The sequence below is a fragment of the Salvelinus namaycush genome, chromosome 11, assembly GCF_016432855.1.
Source record: "Salvelinus namaycush isolate Seneca chromosome 11, SaNama_1.0, whole genome shotgun sequence".
Lineage (NCBI taxonomy): Eukaryota > Metazoa > Chordata > Actinopteri > Salmoniformes > Salmonidae > Salvelinus > Salvelinus namaycush.
The window spans coordinates 34,475,041-34,494,703 of record NC_052317.1 but is presented as its reverse complement, the minus strand read 5'-3'; the positions used below and the strand labels follow the sequence as shown (position 1 = coordinate 34,494,703).

The 19,663-nt window shown below is 43.4% G+C and overlaps 2 protein-coding genes across 2 annotated transcripts; both read right to left on the bottom strand.

Annotated features, from left to right (window-relative positions):
* Positions 1 to 1,893: 1,893 nt before the first annotated feature.
* LOC120056098 (proteasome subunit beta type-5-like) lies at positions 1,894 to 8,498 on the bottom strand. Its single transcript, XM_039004267.1, has 3 exons — positions 8,244 to 8,498; positions 7,299 to 7,605; positions 1,894 to 2,556 (listed from the first exon to the last, which is right to left on the bottom strand). Exons 1-3 carry the CDS (start codon positions 8,466 to 8,468, stop codon positions 2,222 to 2,224), a joined length of 867 nt encoding a protein of 288 aa, XP_038860195.1. The 5' UTR covers positions 8,469 to 8,498; the 3' UTR covers positions 1,894 to 2,221.
* Positions 8,499 to 10,201: 1,703 nt separating this feature from the next.
* On the bottom strand, positions 10,202 to 11,377 carry LOC120055378 (proteasome subunit beta type-11-like). The gene is made up of 2 exons (XM_039003245.1): positions 10,765 to 11,377; positions 10,202 to 10,548 (listed from the first exon to the last, which is right to left on the bottom strand). Exons 1-2 carry the CDS (start codon positions 11,375 to 11,377, stop codon positions 10,202 to 10,204), a joined length of 960 nt encoding a protein of 319 aa, XP_038859173.1.
* Between the last annotated feature and the right edge of the window lie 8,286 nt (positions 11,378 to 19,663).

Here is a 19,663-nt window from a genome sequence, read left to right as displayed (position 1 = left end):
TGTATAATTCCTTCTCGCATCTAAGAGCTCTCCTCTTCTCACCTTTTCCTCTCACTTGTGGACTTCAGTGCACAACACATCTGTCTGTGACCAGGCGAAAAAAACTTTCCAAGCCAAACCTTTATATCATAACAGCTAACCGCTAAGCACAGCCTACATCGCTGTCAACCTATTAGCTAACGTCACAGTCAACATAGTAACTAGAACTAACACGTTAATAAACCCGCTACAATCATGCAGTAAAGTGTACAGTCAGCAAGCAGCTTAACAGTTTCAACAGCAGACCCCGGTGGCAATACATTCATAAAACCAAAAGCTTACCTTGACTTGGAAGAGTTCCAGTGTTGGATAGCCATAGCCAGGTAGATATCATAGGGTGCCTCCCTGTTTGATCCATTTTTTCAAGAGGCTAGACTAGCTAGCTGCATTGACTAGCTACGTGAATGTGAAAAAAATACAACAAAATATAACTAGCTCTCTCTATTGGTTCTTCATTTTTGAAGAAATGTAACTATTATATTTCTCTCTCTTTGAGTCAACTACTCTCCACATTTTATGCACTGCAGTGTTAGCTAGCTGTAGCTTATGCTTTCAGTACCAGATTCATTCTCTGATCCTTTGATTGGGTGGACATGTCAGTTCATGTTGCAAGACCTCTGATAGGTTGGAGGACGTTCTCTGGAAGTTGTCATAATTACTGTTTAAGTTCATGGAAAGGGGTGAGAACCATGAGCCTCCAAGGTTTTGTATTGAAGTCAATGTACCTAGAGGACGGAAACTAGCTGTCCTCCGTGCTACCCTACAGAGTGCTGTTGAGACTACTATAGACCTTCCTTGCAAAACAGTATTTGAATGAATTATTTGGTGACGTGAATATATTTAGTATAGTTTTATATTAAAAGGATAACTATGTTTCATTATTTAAATTATGAAATTCACTGAGGACGTTCCAACCATTCCTCCTCCACTGGTGGAGACCTTTGGTCATGACTGGCCACCTCATGTTGTACAAGCTTTTGTTCCATTCCAGTTCTTCTACATACTCAAGTTCATGTTGGAAAGAGAAGACCAAGATTAGTTCAATATTTGAATTATGATTCTTGTGCTTATCCTTAAAATAGTCATTGCTCACTCATATGAACTTGCTATGTCATCTCATCAGTGGTCCACTAACCAGTAAGTTAAATGCTCTGTATGAATCCAGCTCAACACACAGTTCCATTGTGAGGTTGCAATTTGCATCTCTTCAATTCTCAGAGCAGAGCGCTGGAAAAGGGTCGTTGACATTTATTGAAATCCCATTTATTTATTTTTCCATCTGCCAACTATCCACCTGTGAAACTGGATTCTAACCCTGGCTGAAGGTGCCAGGGGCTTAGACGTCTACCCATTGCCGTTGTTTCCCACCCAACGCAGATCGTTACATTCTAAAGCACAGTGACAGAGCGGCACATAACATTAAGAAGCTAAGTGTGTCATAGAAATTAAACAATACATTTCCCTTCCAATTAAAGAAATAAATCATTGCTAAACCAGTGGAGGGGAAGTTACACGTGAGGGGAAAATACACTGTATTCCACACAGGAAACACAATTAGTGATAGATATGTAATTAGCAACTCCTATGGTTTAAAAGGTAAACACTGCAGCTAGTGCCCAATGGATCACAGAGCAGGGTTAGAAGGGTCGCTGTCAGTAGAGGAACAGAATACATCAGGATCTCAGATGCAGATGACAAAATGTCAACAGAAAATTAACATTTTGGGGAAAGGAGCAATGTCAAGGAAAAATATGAAATGACAGGTGAGAATGTGTTGTGTACATGAATAACATGCACATCTACAGTAAACACAGGAGGAAAAACAAGAGGACACAAATAAAAAGAAACACATTCCAAGCTGAAAAAAACATCTCAGGGTTTATTGAGAAAAGACTTGCTTTCCCAGTTGTGGTTACAAGGTAGAGCTATAACAGTGTAAGAGAGAGACTACTCCAAGACTGAGTGAGCCGTATATTGGGCCCCCCATATCAAACACCATGTGGGGGAACTGCAGCCCATTGTTTGTGAAAAATGTTCAAACATTTAAAATAGCTAGGAACATATCTGAAAGTAAACCATAACAGACGTGTAAGTGAAATTAATCCAAAACGGAAGGAAATGATTGCTATATCCTTATCAACCATCCCTAATTTTTATAATTCTCAAACTCTTGACAGAGAAACTACAACGCCCTCCCTCCATCTCCTTCGACCATTCCTCCCTCCCCTCTCAACTTCTTTGGTTCTTGGTACTGGTGGTGCAGCTTCAATACGTCTTCCTGGGACACTCTGGTCCAGCCCTCACTGTGGACGTGGTACAGGTTGACCTGTCCTCCGCTGTAGGCATCTCGGTACGTGGCCTGGTAGATAGCCCTGCGGCCCAGCTCACACGCCTCATCCACAGAAAGATCCTGTCTCAGCCCGCTGTCCACCACACCGTACGCATACATGGACCCAGAGCCCACTGCAAACAGGTCCCCGCACACACGGTTCCCCTCCGAGTCCACGTAGTACAACCCTGAGGAGGCAGAGAGACAAGAGTCAGTCTGTACCATCTGACATTCAGGGAGGGGTAGGAGGAGAGCAAGGTAAAGTGGGTTAAAGACTTCCGGAATCAGGTGTTGAACTGTGTCAGGGAAATTGAGGTGTAGGCTACACACTAGGGCTGACCCCATTTTGTGGACAGGGCGTTGGTTGGCCGAGAATTTTTTAGACTAGCAGAGGGAAAAATAATGTAAAAAAAATAATATATATACACACACATACATATACACACACCCCCCATTCGGAAAGTATTCAAGCTCCTTGACTTTTTCCACATTGTTACATTACAGCCTTATTCTAAAATGTATTAAATACATTTTTTACCCTCAAATCAATCTAACTACACACAATACCCCATAATAACAAGGTGAAGACAGGTTTAGAATTTGCAGACTTATAAAAAATAAATACCTTATTTACATAAGGTCCCACAGTTGACAGTGCATGTCAGAGCAAAAACCAAGCCATGCGGTCCAAGGAATTGTTCGTAGAGCTCCGAGACAGGATTGTGTCGAGGCACAGATCTGGGGAAGGGTACTAAAACATTTCTGCTGCATTGAAGGTCCCCAAGAACACAGTGGCCTCCATCATTCTTAAATGGAAGAAGTTTGGAACCACCAAGAATCTTCCTAGAGCTGGCCGGCCTGTCAAACTGAGCAATCGGGGGAGAAGGGCCTTGGTCAGAGAGGTGTCCAAGAACCCGATGGTCACTCTGACAGAGTTCCAGAGTTCCTCTGGGGAGATGGGAGAACCTTCCAGAAGGACAATCATCTCTGCAGCACTTCACCAATCAGGTATTTATGCTAGTGGCCAGATGGAAGCCACTCCTCAGTAAAAGGCACATAACAGCCTGCTTGGAGTTTTCCAAAAGGCACCTAAAGGACTCTAAGATCATAAGAAACAAGTTTCTGGTCTGATGAAACCAAGAGGCCAGGCGTCAGATCTGGAGGAAACCTGGCACCATCCCTATGGTGAAGCATGGTGGTAGCAGCATCATGCTGAGGGGATGTTTTTCAGTGGCAGGGGCTAGGAGACTAGTCAGCATCGAGGGAAAAATGAACGGCGCAAAGCGCGAGAGATCCTAGATGAATACCTGCTACAGAGTGCTCAAAACTTCAGACTGGGGCGAAGGTTGACTTCCAACAGGACAACGACTCTAAGCACACAGCCAAGACAACGCAGGAGTGGCTTCTGGACAAGTCTCTGAATGGGCTCTGGCTGGGCCACTCAATGACAAACTTGAACCCGATATATTTTGAGATATATAGACTATTATAAATTAAATGAAACTGTTCCACGAAAATGTGCATATGAAAATCATAACTTGCACGCAGATCAGTAGAAATGTTACAATAACTTATAACAATAACTAAACCGCTGGTGTAGGCTAATACCGGCAACTTCAGGAGCATAATGGCTGAATCTGCGAAGGCCGGCAGCAGCGGTAGAGGAGGGTCGGGAACAGGTTTTTAAAATCTGGTTAGCCTACATTGATCTCGAACTCTTAGTCATTTGCTTAAAGCATCAGGCAAGCTCAGTAGCCCACATATAGATGATTTTTATAAAAACATAGGATGTGTCATAAATATATATTTAAAAATGTCTACCAATCGCTTGGTTGAAAGAACAGACAACTCTCGGTCGACCAAGATTATATATATTTTTTAGTTAGGGACAGCCCTACCATCCACACACACTTCTCTCTCACACACACAAACACGTAATAGATCCAAGTGCACACACCGTGCGGTGCCCTCCAGAGGGAATGTGAACAGCTGCATCCTCTCAGAGTAAACCAAGCCCAGCAGAACCTGCTGACGAGGCACATCCCGACACACTGCCTGCCTGTCTACCCCGGGGCGCTGCTCTAGGCCTTATTGATCCCTCCCAACACACCCAAATTAACTATCGACCCATACCGGGCCAAGCAGGTGACCCGAACTCAGAGGAAAGATGGAAAAACGAAAGAACAAAATCACAACCATATTCATATATACACACTCCCACATGCTACACTTGATAATGCAAGCACACATAATTCAGGCTGGTGTATTTGCAAGGATGACTTGTGAGACAGTTTGTTCCCCAATGTGACACACGCAGAGGGCTTGATCACAGTGACGCAGCAGCAGTGACTAGCCCCACCAGCCTGTGCTGTTCCACCAGAGAGCCAACCTACAGATGGTGAATCAGGGAGGAAAAAAGCCTGTCTCTTAACACCATCAAAACGTGAACCTATGATAATTGTGAATCTCACACACACACACAAATCCTCCCAATGATAGGCCACAGAGTACAGTTCCCAGGCCAGTTAAGGACAGCCTGTTAAAGCATACTTCTTTAAAGAAATTGCTCTAAGAAGTCAGAATTGCTTTCAACTGGCAAATTGCACCTTCTATACGCGTCGTTAGCTCCCTCTGATAATCACTAAGCTCCTGCCTATGCGCCAGGATAATTTTCCATTTTGGAGCTGCGACTGAAGACTGAGGAGGACTGGTTAAAAATGTAATAGAAGAGACTTTTCTAAAAGGCAGCCACTCATGCAAAGAGGCAGAGAGGAAGGAGGAGGGTGGCTCTTCAGGGCCAGGCAGGGATAAAAGCACCAACACCTCCACATCCATAACACACCTGGGATCTATGCAGAGAACGCAGGAATGTAGATTGGGATGACGGAGGGGGAGGGAGAGTGCGTCACTGAGAAGCGGCACAGAAGATGAGGGGAGAGGGGGACGCTCATCATGGCATAACAAAAGGGCTTAAATTCATGAGCCCACATAAACCTGCAGGAAGGCGGCGGGCTGCGAACGGCGCAACGTTCCGGCATAGCGCCTCGCCTTCCACTCCACCAGTTAGGTGACAGGCGGTTAAGCTCTAGCTCTTTTTCATGTCAGCGCTGAGGAACATCAGAGTGACAGCCTTCAGAAGAGCAGGAGCTGGCATCATACGGACGAACAGAGTGTCTGTCTGTCTGTCTGAATGTGTCTGTCTCACTTAAACACATCACTGGCTCCGCTCTAAGGGAAAGGAGGCCAGAGGCTTCAAAAACAGATGCTCAGCCTCACACTCACTAGGGAACAGCAGCTTACCAGCTCCTGCTACCTGTGCAAATCCACTGACTCACTCAATTCAGGAGCCTATGTGGTTTGGTATTACAGTGCTTTAACTTGGCCGTCAACGCATCATCTAGTCGCTCTCCATTTTATGACGCTTACCCTTTAAAAGTAACTGTTCAATGTTCCCAGATATCTTTGAAATATAATTAGTGAAAGTTTTCCCTTCCCGAAAAAATTGTAATTAAGTATGTTAATTGTGTTGGAATGGTGTGGGCGTACAGAATGTGTCATTAAAAATATTCTTGCTTTTGAAGTGTTTTTTTCCCTCCAAGTTATGCTTTAGCCACAAATAGGAGTATAGTACGAGTCAACAACATTATTTGGATAAGAGTTAACAGAATATGAACTTTTAAAAGTGAGCTTTTCACTGGACAGTTACTTTTAAGTCCAATGATCACAAAACATGAGACGAGTTGTGTCCTAGAAGCCAGCGACAGAGGTGACAGAACACGACCACGAGAGGAGTGCGTTAACTCACACCATCTAGCAGCCAGGCACTAAGCCTGTTCACCATATGAGAGTCATGGCATTGAATGTTATTACCAGGCACTAAGCCTGTTCACCATATGAGAGTCATGGCATTGAATGTTATTACCAGGCACTAAGCCTGTTCACCATATGAGTCATGGCATTGAATGTTATTACAGTCATATTAGTCAAGATCTTAACATACTTTATTAGATATATTTCTTGTGCCACTTAAGACACTTAATCACCAGAATAACAGTGCTTGACATCATTGTAACCGCTAATGAGCTTTCTCTTAATCGAGATTGATTTAATTTAGATGACATTTACCTCTCCATTCAATCACTGGCATTGTAGCTGCCACCATTCCTATTGCACTTATAGTGGGATCATTATTCACGCGATTGATTGCAGGATTTAATACGAGTCACCAAGGTCCCAGGCAGTCTGAAAGTCCACACATACTCCCCACTCTGTGAACAAAGCTCATCGATCAAGCAGAACCACTTTATGCATGCGACCCAATTGTCCGGGCCGAGACCTTGCGTCAATCACCACGCCAGCTCTCTCTGGCCCACAGTCCCAGCCCTATCAATCTCCCATCACAGTGTCACGGTGCAGCCATCTTTAAGCACACCTCATGTACTGTAATGTAGGCTACTGACTCTTACCTCACAGCATCTAAAAACACAAGTTAAATCCACAAAAGTAAGCAAGTGTGACAGCAATGCCATCTAGTGGGAGACAACCAAAATGCACTCAATCCAGTACTTAGCCTACTTTCTGAACTGTGTTGGTAACTGTTGACAGCTGATGTGTTGTAAACATTTTCACAAGCAACAGACAGGAGAAGTTTGCTCAATCCCTGCTAACTATTGCTATTATGAACCACAAAAAAATAAAAATAATAATAAATATATATAAACACACACACACCTCATACTCTGAGCAGCTACTAACTCATGCTGTAAGTTGCTTACCTTTGGTATGAGTATGGGAAAACAGTTTACATAGTTAGCTAGTTCCCCAGATCATAGTGTAAACAAATACATGTACAGGTATGACTGAGGTTCCACTGTAACATAGCTACGTGAATCGGTGTAACAAGTGTGATCAGAGTAGGGGTTTTAATTACCTGGCCCCCTCTTGTCCCAACCACACACCATTGTGCCCATGCTGAGGCCCATGCCTTTATACTGGTACACCATATTGGCCAGAAGCTTGGAGGCAGCTGCCACAGAGATGCGCTCCTTGTTGCGAAGCTCATAGACGCGACACTGGCGGGCCAGCAGGCGCTCCCAGAAGCTGCAGTCAGCTGCACCTCCAGCCATGGTGCCCAGCAGGTACGGGTTAATCTCTATAACCTTCTTTACAGTCTGGGAGGCGATATAGGCGCCAGCTGTGGCCCGAGAGTCCACCGCCACGATGACGCCATGTTGGAACTGTGGAATGATGACAAATGGGATTTCAGGTTAGTTAAGGAGGGCCAGCTGCACTTGACTTGAGAGATTGGTGGCCTTACTGGCTGTCAGTTGATGGTTTCTTTCTGCTACAGAGAGGTTGATCCAACACTTTTAGAAGGATACAAATTCTCATGAACAAAGTTTAGGCTAGTATGTAGTTATACTTAGCAAGTAACTTTTGTCCTGGATAGGACTACGTAACTAACTAAGTGCAATTGAAATTACTGACAAATGCCAAGCAAATAAACTACTTTGGCTACTAGCTAGTATCTGACACATTTGGATAAAGCAAACTTGTAATCTAGCTGAAGAACTGTCAGTGTTGTCAAGCTACTGTAGGCAGTTATTTAAATAGCTAGCTTGCAAGTTTGGCTAGCGTTGGCAATGAGCAAGCACAATTAGCACGCTAACTGGCTGGCTAACATAAGCTTGCTAGCTAACCATCAAGAAAACTGAAAACAGACACAGCAAGAAACTCAAGAACACTTCACCAATATAGCTAACGTTAGATATAGCTGACATCAAATAAAATATCACGGATATCATTTTAGTTCATGTGTGAGTTAATTTACTTTTTTTTCTTTTTAAATAGGCATTAACTAGCAATCTCAATTTACTTTGAAAGCCAAGGTGGTAGTCCCATGGAGAAATTCTATTTTCCTCTCCGGGCCGTCCTTCTCGTCAGGGCCGAGTGAAGCTTTTATGGCGAAATTAAGTCTGTCGCCCGGTGCAGCCCCAAATCCCAAGTCGGTCTGACCGAATCCACAACCAAATGAAAAAGACAGGTCATTATTAAATGAAAAATCGGCAGACTCACTCTGCAAGACACTAGACAACGCCATCTTTGAACGTGTTTTGGAGCTCAACCGACACGCACCTCTTCTTCTATGGTATTTTTGCGATTGCACAATTTAATGTGCATCCCGCCACCTACTGTACGGGATGAAAAGAGGATAACACTTCATAACTTTTGAACGGTACTACCTACTCTGGAATTTATATATACTATTCAAAAGTTTGGGGTCACTTAAATGTCCTTGTTTTTGAAAGAAAATGTTTAAAAAATTGTCCATTAAAATAACATCAAATTGATCAGAAATACAGTGTAGACATTGTTAATATTGTAAATTACTATTGTAGCTGGAAACGGCTGATTTTTAATGGAATATCTACATAGGCGTACAGCAAGTCAGAAGCCGGGCACCAACCACACCAGGAATTCTCCTTAGGTATTCAACATGAACATCCATCGTCACCCCTGAGATGACTCTTTTGACGGGTGCTCTACTCCGAAGTTCAAAGCACGAAACTTCTGTTGTCCGGATTCTTTTGAGGCCCACTGCAATCTTCCTCTGTTCTTCAGAAATACAATGAATCAAAATAAGACACCCCCCCCCCCAAAAAAAAAGTAGCGAATCACTATCATTCGTAGACGTATCCTTCACTCCAATTTTAGACAATTCCTTTTTGTTCCAGTTTGACACTGCTATTGTCCATTCAGGAATTTCATCTTCACCAACTTTGCTTGACGCTCTGCTCGATTCGAACTCAGCTTTCACTCCACGCCATTTTACTCCACCTCTCTGTATTTTCTCTCGCTCTACTGATCTCCTCTTCCCCACACCTAGAGTCAAGACCAAATATGTTACATGACTCCCGGCATCTTTCTTTTCTGTCATCTTTGAATCGAAGACGCCAAATGCTAAGAGCGGCCACTATTGTACTGGCAGGATGCCAACCGCTGTTAAACTTAATCCAAGAAGAAATAGTATCTCACTGGCAGACTGTGGCAGCCCTCATCTAATTTATACCTTGCTTGTTGCCAACCTTTCCTCTTCATTCTCTCCCTCTCCACCCACACCCTGTATCTGCCCCACCATCTCTGCATGCATTTCCCTTACTTTCTGTAAAAAGTGGCCAGTGATTCTATTTACTTTATATTTTCCTTAAATCTACCCTAGCCCATGAACTAAAGAAGCATAAAATTACTCCCTATAGTCCAAGGAACTGACATGTTCCTTGGCGAATTGGCTCTGGCAGTCCAAACATCCAAATACTCCATCTAAACGTGAATGAATTCTCAATTGCGGTACTGTTCAAGAAACATAGAGCCCTCTACCTTCATATCACATCAAAATAATTTCACAAATGCTAAATATAGGCTACATTTACTGTACACTATTTTAACCGGTTTTAACAGAGTTGCCGCCGACAGTATTGTTTAGTGACAACACGATTATGGCGTCCGTCTTCCGTTTACACACAGGTGTTCGGAGACGCAGGTAGCTAATTAGCAGAGGTAGTCGCCTCTGTCTTCCATCTGTTTTCTGTACACAAGCGCTGTAACATGGAAATATGGCAGATAGAAAAGATACGTTCCTTATGTTTCCAAAACCGTACTGCAAGCGATGAATGTTAACGTTCAGCACGAGCGGCGGGGCTCTTAACAAAACTCCCCCAGCCAAAAGATATACGTTCATGAATAGATGAGGTAATTATCAGCTATGAATGGGCTAAATCTACCCCTACCCTCTAACCCCAACACTAATCATCCCCCTTCCCTATGTATCAATCCCTATTTCTTATCTTCCTCACTCTTTTCTTTTCCCCTCTTCAGCACCCTCTCCCTCTCTCTCTCTCTGTGGTACTCCTCTCTCAGATCCTCCCTGTCTCTTCGGCAATATCCTTGGGCAGTGATGTGGAAAAGGTCCACACAGTTCCCTGAATATGCATCCCTGTGTGTGGCCCTGTACACAGCTTCTCTGGCCAATGAGATAGCCTCCTGCTCATTCAGGCTCCACCGCACCTCTCCATCCAGCACTCCGTAAGCATAAGGCGAACCTGAGCCAACCGAGAAGAGCTCTCCCTGCAGCCGGGTGCCATCACTGCACACATAGAACAGCTTTGGGCCACAACGATCCCCGACAGGGGATCTTGTCAGGTCCACGTCAGTTACTGCATGTCTTGTTCTCTCACAGGCACTGTCAGTCAAGTCATCTTGACTACAAGCATCACTAGTTGACATTCTTGTCTCTTCAAGGGGCCGTTTTGCTGGAGAGATGCTGTTGTCTCTGCCTGATCCCATCCTATCAACTCTTTGTCCCTTGAATTCCTCCACCCTAACCTCCTCTATATCCCAGCCACAAAGAGTGGCTGCCACACACACATCAGTCCCCTTAAAGGGGTGCAGCATATGAGAGAGGAGCTTGGCAGAGCCAGTGATTGACAAGCGGCGGCCGTGGCGTAGTTGGTAAAGGCGGATCTCTCTGGCCAGGATTCTCTCCCATAGCATGCAGTCTGCACCACTGCCAGAAGTGGTGACCAGTAAATGGGAGTGGATAGGCAGGATCTTCTGGGCAGAGGGACAGGCGACATGCCCTGAGCAGCTGGCACGTGTGTCTGCCGCTGCTATAACACCTCCTTGGAACACAAAGGCCAGGGTAGTGGTTCCATGACACAAAGGGAATGGGCGCCGGGTGGGCGGTGATGAGGAGGTGGACAGGGAAGAAAGGGACGTGTGTCTGTTGTCACAGCGGAAAGGAACAGAGCTCTGAGGAGTAGGTATGAAAAAGCGCAGAGGGACCTCTCCATCTCTCTCAGATGATTTAAACCTTCCCCAACCAAGGATCCTTTCATCAGCCATGTCCAGGAGAGGAGTGGTATCTCCCATAGGCCCAGATAGTGAGACAGGAGTGTTCCACCTGTGAGACATAGGGGTGTCCTGAAAGCCACTGACATCTTGTAAAGCCATTGTGATTGTCTTTTGCTGATGGATTGTGGTAGATATCAATGCAATAAAGATCACAAAAGACTCAATCTCCCTACAAAAACAGATTTACTGTCCCTTGAATTTGAGTAAAAGGTTGATGCTCAGTGTAATCTCTCAATAAGGAGAGGCAATAACATTTAACAGCTCAGAGCAATCCATAATCCAGAGAAACTGTCCTTAGGCTTGTTCAATTTCTCCCAGTGAAATCCATTTTTACAGCCTTGTATATGACAGTCCAGCTTGGTATCAACTCTCTCCCCAAATACAATGACACTGAACTTGAAGTGTTTTTATATAGCAGTCTGACACACACATGCGAATGCGCACACAAACACACACACTAATATTTCTCACAAGCATTTAGCTTGACTTAGCGATATATGATAGTGCTTCTGTTGTGATGGTGATACGATATAGAGAAGCGACTCTACAAACACTACAGGGTCAATTCTGAGGCAGCTTGTCAATAGGCCACATTAGTGAAGCGACACTTGTACTTGCATAAACATGTCCTCTTGTTACATTTTTTGTTTCACATTTAATGTCATTTTATATCTGTGAGTTATATTTGAAGGTAAATCCAATTATTATTATTCTTCACAAAAGGGTCGTTACCATTCAAAAAGAACAAGAAAGAGGATTTTGACACCCACCATCTCAGATTGTTCTGAAATCGTTTCTGTTGTTAGAAACAGATAAGATTAGCATTCATGCATTATTTTGTTGAAATATAATTTGATCTCCGAGAAATTAAGCTTATTAATTGCACCAAAATTGGCCATTTTAATTTATAGGACTCATAATATTAAATAAATATTGTGCCTAACATTCGATTTGGACTAAACTTTTTTCTAACTCTAACCAGTTTACCATCAAACTTTTTATGCGAGTAAAGTACATGTTGCATAAAAAAATATCACGACAGGCCTTGTCGGTAAATGTTCCAAATGTCGACAAAACAAATTACGCTAGACAATTAATTATGTGAGAAATACCGGTGGAAATGCTTTTATGCTCAAATATTGATATATTAACCATCATATTGAAGTTGTCGTGTCTTTGGCATCATTAAAACTGAAGACTATTTATCAAATAACTCTCTGTAATTATTATTACGCGATTAAACTGATTAATCATGTAAATGTAATTAACTAGGAAGTCGGACACCAAGGAAAATATTCAGATTACAAAGTTATAATTTTCCTAATATAACTTTCAGATATTTGAATATCTGATCACTTAGTCTTTCGAATTAATGATTTATTATTTACCTCATGTTAGTCTCATTCCAAACATCGTAAATTGTTGGTTATCTGCTATCTGCTTCACTATGAGTCATCCATACATCAATTGTCTTAAATAATTTATTTACTAACTAAGTAATTCACAGAAATGCATAAACAAACAGTAGATAATTACAAGGAAATGATAACGGAGTTTCCCTAGTGGGATAAACCGGTATCACGGCTTGGTGGACAAAAAGGGAAGTGGTGGTCAACTGAGATGAAACACTACAAAGTTGATAATTATAACAATTGAAATGCTAATCCTTTGCACATGAACGCTCACTCATTCGGGAATAATTGCAATCAATATATATATTTACGCTCAGTGTGTCGTCGGGATCTCTGTTGAAAAGTTTGTTTCTGTTGGAGAGTTTGTCCGCCCTCTCTCTCTGTCGTGGTTAGAATGGATAGTAAAGAGTGACATTCATTCATGTCGTTATAGAATAGATGTTTCGGCGGATGTCGGTCTTCGCGTTCAATGATACCGAATTCCTAGCTGCAGACTAGTAATTAATATCAAAGACTTGTTCTTATTCTGTCGGTATCGATAGTCTAAGAGTTTAACCACGTGGTATGGTTAAAAGATTCAGCCATCTACTCAAACCTTAGCTTATACTCAGGTTTATGGTCTCCTCTCAAACCTTGGCCCTCTCGTTATCGAGCTAAGCTGGTCTGGTGATAGAAAACCCGGGTGGGGGTTTTATTCGGAAGAGCAGAAAAGGGCCTGTCCCAGGATGCCCGACCATAACTGTGCTCATGGGCGGTCCTCTGATTTAGTTAAACTCCAAAGGGAATTGGAGTTTCCTTCATTAAACAATCCAAAATCACATTACATAATTTCACAAACAGTTCAATCCTCACTCATTCATTTTATACAACAATTAGATGTAAGCCTCATAACTGAGGCTATTATATAAACAGCGTTATGGTAATGTGGCCGTATTGTCTCCCATGAGTTTCACAAAATTGTACCAAATGGACCAGTTCGTAGCTGGATTCTTCACCGATCTTTTATACATTTTCCAGAACATAAATGTTGTTCGGACCTCAAGGTGAGGTGGAAGAAATTCCTTTGTTCTCTCTATGAAAACTCACTCTCTCTCTATACTGTGGCCATGAGGAGATATTCTCCTCCAGGAATTTACGACCTGGGGTCGCAGCAGCCTGAGTGTAGGAGACAGAGAGAGGGGAATGGTGCTCGCTGTACCCAAAGAGGGCAACGTCATGACAAAGTCAACTTAGAGTCACGCGATGACTAGTGGTGTGGTCCTCCCACTACGGCTCAGGAAAGCATGCAGGTTATTAGGCTACAGATTAAATAAATTATAATGAACTTCACAGGGTGGTGAAAGTGCACGGTGATGAGCTTGATGCTCCTTTCCAATAAATACAGTGCCTTCAGAAAGTATTCATGCCCCTTGACTTATTCCACATTTTGTTGTGCTGCAGCAAGAATTCAAAATGGTTTAAATGTTTTTTTTCTTACCTCTCTACACACAATAACCCATAGGGAAAGGGGGATATATACAAGATGGCGCCGGAGGGGAGGGCTGCCATCTTATTGGTTCTTAACCAACCATGCTATTTTGTTAGTTTTTTTCGTGTTGTTCGTAACTTTTTTTTAACATAATGTTGCTGCTACCGTCTCTTATGACCGAAAAGAGCTTCTGGACATCAGAACTGGGATTACTCACCTCAAATTGGATGAGGAGTTCTTCTTCAATGAGTCGGACGCGAGGGATATACTACAGACACACGACCAGGCCCAGATCCCCGTGATTCGCTGGAAAGGGAAACGTAGGTTTCGCAGAAAGAGATCAGGATGCCTTGTGAGGATCAGGCGATGAGTGGCTAATCTGCCCTTGCCTTCCGTTCTGATAGCTAACGTTCAATCGCTGGAAAATGAATGAGACGAACTGAAAGCACGTACAGTATATCCTATCAACGGGACATGAAAAGCTGTAATATTTTATGTTTCACCGAGTCGTGGCTGAACGTCGACATTAAGAACATACAGCTGGTGGGTTATACACTGTATCAGCAGGACAGAACTGCAGCCTCTGGTAAGACACGGGGCAGGGGCCTATGCATATTTGCAAATAATAGCTGGTGCACGATATCTAAGGAAGTCTCAAGGTTTTGAGTATGATAAGCTGTAGACCACACTATCTACCGAGAAAGTTTTAATCTGTATTTTTCGTAGCTACATACCACCACAGACCGAGGATGGCACTAAATCCACACCAGAGGCGGCGCTCCTAGTGGCCAGGGACTTTATTGCGGGGAAGCTTAAATCAGTTTTACCTCATTTCTATCAGCATGTTAAATGTGCAACCAGAGGAAAAACTATTCGAGACCTCCTTTACTCCACACACAGAGACGCTTACAAAGCTCTCCCTCACCCTCCATTTGGCAAATCTGACCATAACTCTATCCTCCTGATTCCTGCTTACAAGCAAAAATTAAAGCAGGAAGCACCAGTGACTCGGTCTATAAAAAAGTGGTCAGATGAAGCAGATGCTAAACTAAAGGACTGTTTTGCTAGCACAGACTGGAATATATTCTGGGATTCTTCCGATGGCATTGAGGAGTACACCACATGAGTCACTGCTTTATCAATAAGTGCATCGAGAACGTCGTCCCCACAGTGACTGTATGTACATACCCCAACCAGAAGCCATGGATTACAGGCAACATTCGCACTGAGCTATAGGGTAGAGCTGCCAATTTCAAGGAGCGGGACTCGAACCTGGAAGCTTATAAGAAATCCCGTTATGCCCTCCGACAAACCATCAAACAGGCAAAGCGTCAATACAGGACTAAAATCGAATCGTACTACACCGGCTCCGACCCTCATCGGATGTGGCAGGGCTTGCAAAATATTACAGACTACAAAGGGAATTACAGCTGAGAACTGCCCAGTGACACGAGCCTACCAGATGAGCTAAATAACTTCTATGCAAGCGTCGAGGCAAGTAACACTGAAACATGCATGAGAGCATCAGCTGTTCCGGACGACTATGTGGTCACGCTCTCTGCAGCCGATGTCTCTCCCTGACCAAGTCTGTAATACCTACATGTTTCAAGCAGACCATCATAGTCCCTGTGCCCAAGAACACTAAGGTAAACTGCCTTAATGACTACCGACCCGTAGCATTCACGTCTGTAGCCATTAAATACTTTGAAAGGCTGGTCATGGCTTAAATCAACACCATTATCCCAGAAACCCTAGACCCACTCCAATTTGCATACCGCACCAACAGATCCACAGATGATGCAATCTCTATTGCACTCCACACTGCCCTTTCCCACCTGGACAAAAGGAACATCTACAGGAGAATGCTATTCATTGACTACAGCTCAGCGTTCAACACCATAGTGCCCTCAAAGCTCATCACTAAGCTAAGGATCCTGGGAATAAACACCTCCCTCTGCAACTTGATCATGGACTTCCCCAGGTGGTAAGGGTAGGTAACAACACATCCGCCATGCTGATCCTCAACACGGTGGCCTCTCAGGGGTGCGTGCCCAGTCCCCTCCTGTACTCCCTGTTCACTCATGACTGCACGGCCAGGCACGACTCCAACACCATCATTAAGTTTGCTGATGACACAACAGTGGTAGGCCTGATCACCGACTACGATGAGACAGCCTATAGGGAGGAGGTCAAAGACATGACCGTGTGGTGCAAGGACAACAACCTGTCCCTCAACGTGATCAAGACAAAGGAGATGATTGTGAACTACAGGAAAAGGAGGACTAGGCACGCCCCCATTCTCATTGTCAGGGCTGTAGTGGAACAGGTTGAGAGCTTCAAGTTCCTCTGCGTCCACATCACCAACAAACTAACATGGTCCAAGCACACCAAAACAGTCGTGAAGAGGGCACAACAAAACCTATTCCCCCTCAGGAGACTGAAAAGATTTGGCATGGGTCCTCAGATCCTCAAAAGGTTTTACAGCTGCACCATCGAGAGCATCCTGAGGGGTTGCATCACTGCCTGGTATGGCAACTGCTCGGCCTACAACCGAGGGTAGTGCGTACGGCCCAGTACATCACTGGAGCCAAGCTGCCACCCAGGACTTCTATACCAGGTGGTGTCAGGGGAAGGCCCTAAAAATTGTCAAAGACACCCTAGTCATAGACTGTTCTCTATTCTACCGCACGGCAAGCGGTACCGGAGTGCCAAGTCTAGGTCCAAGAGGCTTTACTAATTCTACCTACAGTGGGGCAAAAAAGTATTTAGTAAGCCACCAATTGTGCAAGTTCTCCCACTTAAAAAGATGAGAGAGGCCTGTAATTTTCATCATAGGTACACTTCAACTATGACAGACAAAATGAGAAAAAAAATCCAGAAAATCACATTGTATGATTTTTTATGAAGTTGGACACAACCCAACCAAGCCGCACTGCTTCTTAACACAGCGCGCATCCAACCCGGAGGCCAGCCGCACCAATGTGTCAGAGGAAACACCGTACACCTAGCGACCTGGTCAGCGCGCACTGCGCCCGGCCCGCCACAGGAGTTGCTAGTGTGCGATGAGACAAGGATATCCCTACGGGCCAAACCCTCCCTAACCCGGACGACGCTAGGCCAATTGTGCGTCGCCCCATGGACCTCCCGGTCGCGGCCGGCTGCGACAGAGCCTGGGCTCGAACCCAGAGTCTCTGGTGGCACAGCTAGCACTGCCTTAGACCACTGCACCACCCGGGAGGCCTGTAAGTAAGCATTTCACTGTTGTATTCGGCGCATTTGACAAATAAAATTAGATTTGATACCTAGTCAGTTGTACAACTGAATGCCTTCAACATTTAACCCAAACCCTCTGAATCAGAGCGGTGGGGGGCTGCCTTAATTGACATCCACTAACTGCCTTGCTCAGGGGCAGAACGACTTTGTATATTCAATATACAAAATCACGTTGAACACTATTATTGCACAAAGAGTGAATTTATGCAACTTATTAAGCACATTTTTACTCCTGAACTTGACATAATAAAGGCGTTGAATACTTATTGACTCAAGACATCTCAGCATTTTATTTTTAATTAATTTGTAAAACAATTATTCCACTTTGACAAAAAAATCTCAATTGAATTTAATTGCCATTCAGACTGTAACACAACAAAATGTGAAAAAGTCAAGGGGTGTGAATACTGCACAGTATCGAGGGTTTTATTCTTGTGACATGATGGTTGATGCTTGGCTGCCATTTGACAAATAAAAATTATCTCACTCTGTCCATAATAATCTCATAATGTACGCTATACCCGCACTGTAGCTGCGATCTGTTGGCTAGAGCACATTTTCCAATACCAGAGTGGGCACATTCGCTATAATGCAAAACATTTTGTGACAAAACCATCAGTGGAGTTGAAAATGCAATGGAATTTAACCTGTATTTTTTATTCGGTTCATAGGAATTAAACTGCAAACGTTTTTTTTATGTGCACTACATCATCACACATAGCCTTTTATCCGCAAACAGTACATTTGATGGAAACTCATCTCTGGTGGTAAAATGCATACATTGCTTTTATGCAGATTTTTGAATATTCGCACGGAAATCTGTGGCCAATTGGATGGAAATCTAGCTAATGAGTTAGACATGAGGAATTGACAAAAGACACCCACGGACCCCCCACAATCCCACCCCAACAACGAGTATATACTATCAGTTCTCTATGTTTGACAAATAGTATGGAGCTGTGGCTCAGAGTATGGTTTCTTCATCATATTCTCAGTGAATTTTTTTTGTGGTTTTTTGTTTAGAGAAATTTGGCATTGAAGTTGTTGGGTTTATGTACCATCCCACATCCTGATATTACTAGGTTCTGACCACTAGATGGTGCTGTTCCTGCTATTCTGTGATTCATTTTTTAAAGGGATAGATCAATCAAATTACAAAAATACATAATGGTTTTCTTACTCTGTAAGCAGTCTATGGCCCACGGGCATATTCATTACGGAAATCGTTCACCGTTTAAGAACCAAACTGAAGCGAACAAAGAAAAATGAGAGTTACTATTGGACAAATTCAGGTAGGTCCCGCCCCATTTTGTTTGCTTCCGTTTTGAAACAGAATCGGTGTATTGAATACCCCCCTGGTATCACAGCAACGCTTCGGTTTTATTTACCTGGCCACTGTTTCAAATGCAAACTTTTCAGCAGTTGTGTCATAAATCGAATGGAAGTCAAATGGAACCTATATTAGCATTTCTTAGTAAGTTAGTTTAGTGAGTCTGCCAGATCAGAGGCAGTAAGGATGACCAGGGATGTTCGGTTGATAAGTGCGTGAATTTGACTATTTTCTTGTCTTGCTTAGCATTCAAAATGTAAGAGTACTTTTGGGTGTCAAGGAAAATGTATGGGGTAAAAAGTACTATATTTTCTTAAGTAGTGCAGTGAAGTAAAATTACTCAAAAATATATATAGTAAAGTACAGATACCCAAAATAAATACTTAAATAGCACTTTAAAGTATTTTTACTAAAGTACTTAACATCACTGAAAATGTGATTTATATAGCCAATATATTTTTTATATATAAATTAAATAAACAAGAAAATCAAGAACGGCGGGACGAATCTAATGAACAACCACCCCCAAAAATTCTCCAGCTAGATACTTACGTTGTCTGGGTGTGACCAAATATGATCCCAATGGTTTTTCAAACATCTCTGACAAACAAACGTCTCTATGACGTGACCCCAAACTACCATATTCTCGCTGGACGTGCAAGTGTCGCGACAGTTGTTGAAACGCGTGAAACTGCATTCCGGGGGAAGTCATTTTGATTCTGCGCTTCATATCCACGCTATGACAGCATACGCTTGACTAGAGCCAAAATGGCGTCAGTTTCCCCGATTCTAATTGCAACTCCCTTCTTCCCCATTCACTCGGTTAATGATGGCGTCCCACAGTACAGGGGGCAGGGTGTCTTGCGGGAGAGATTTGAATTGTGTGCCCGAGGTTGCTGACA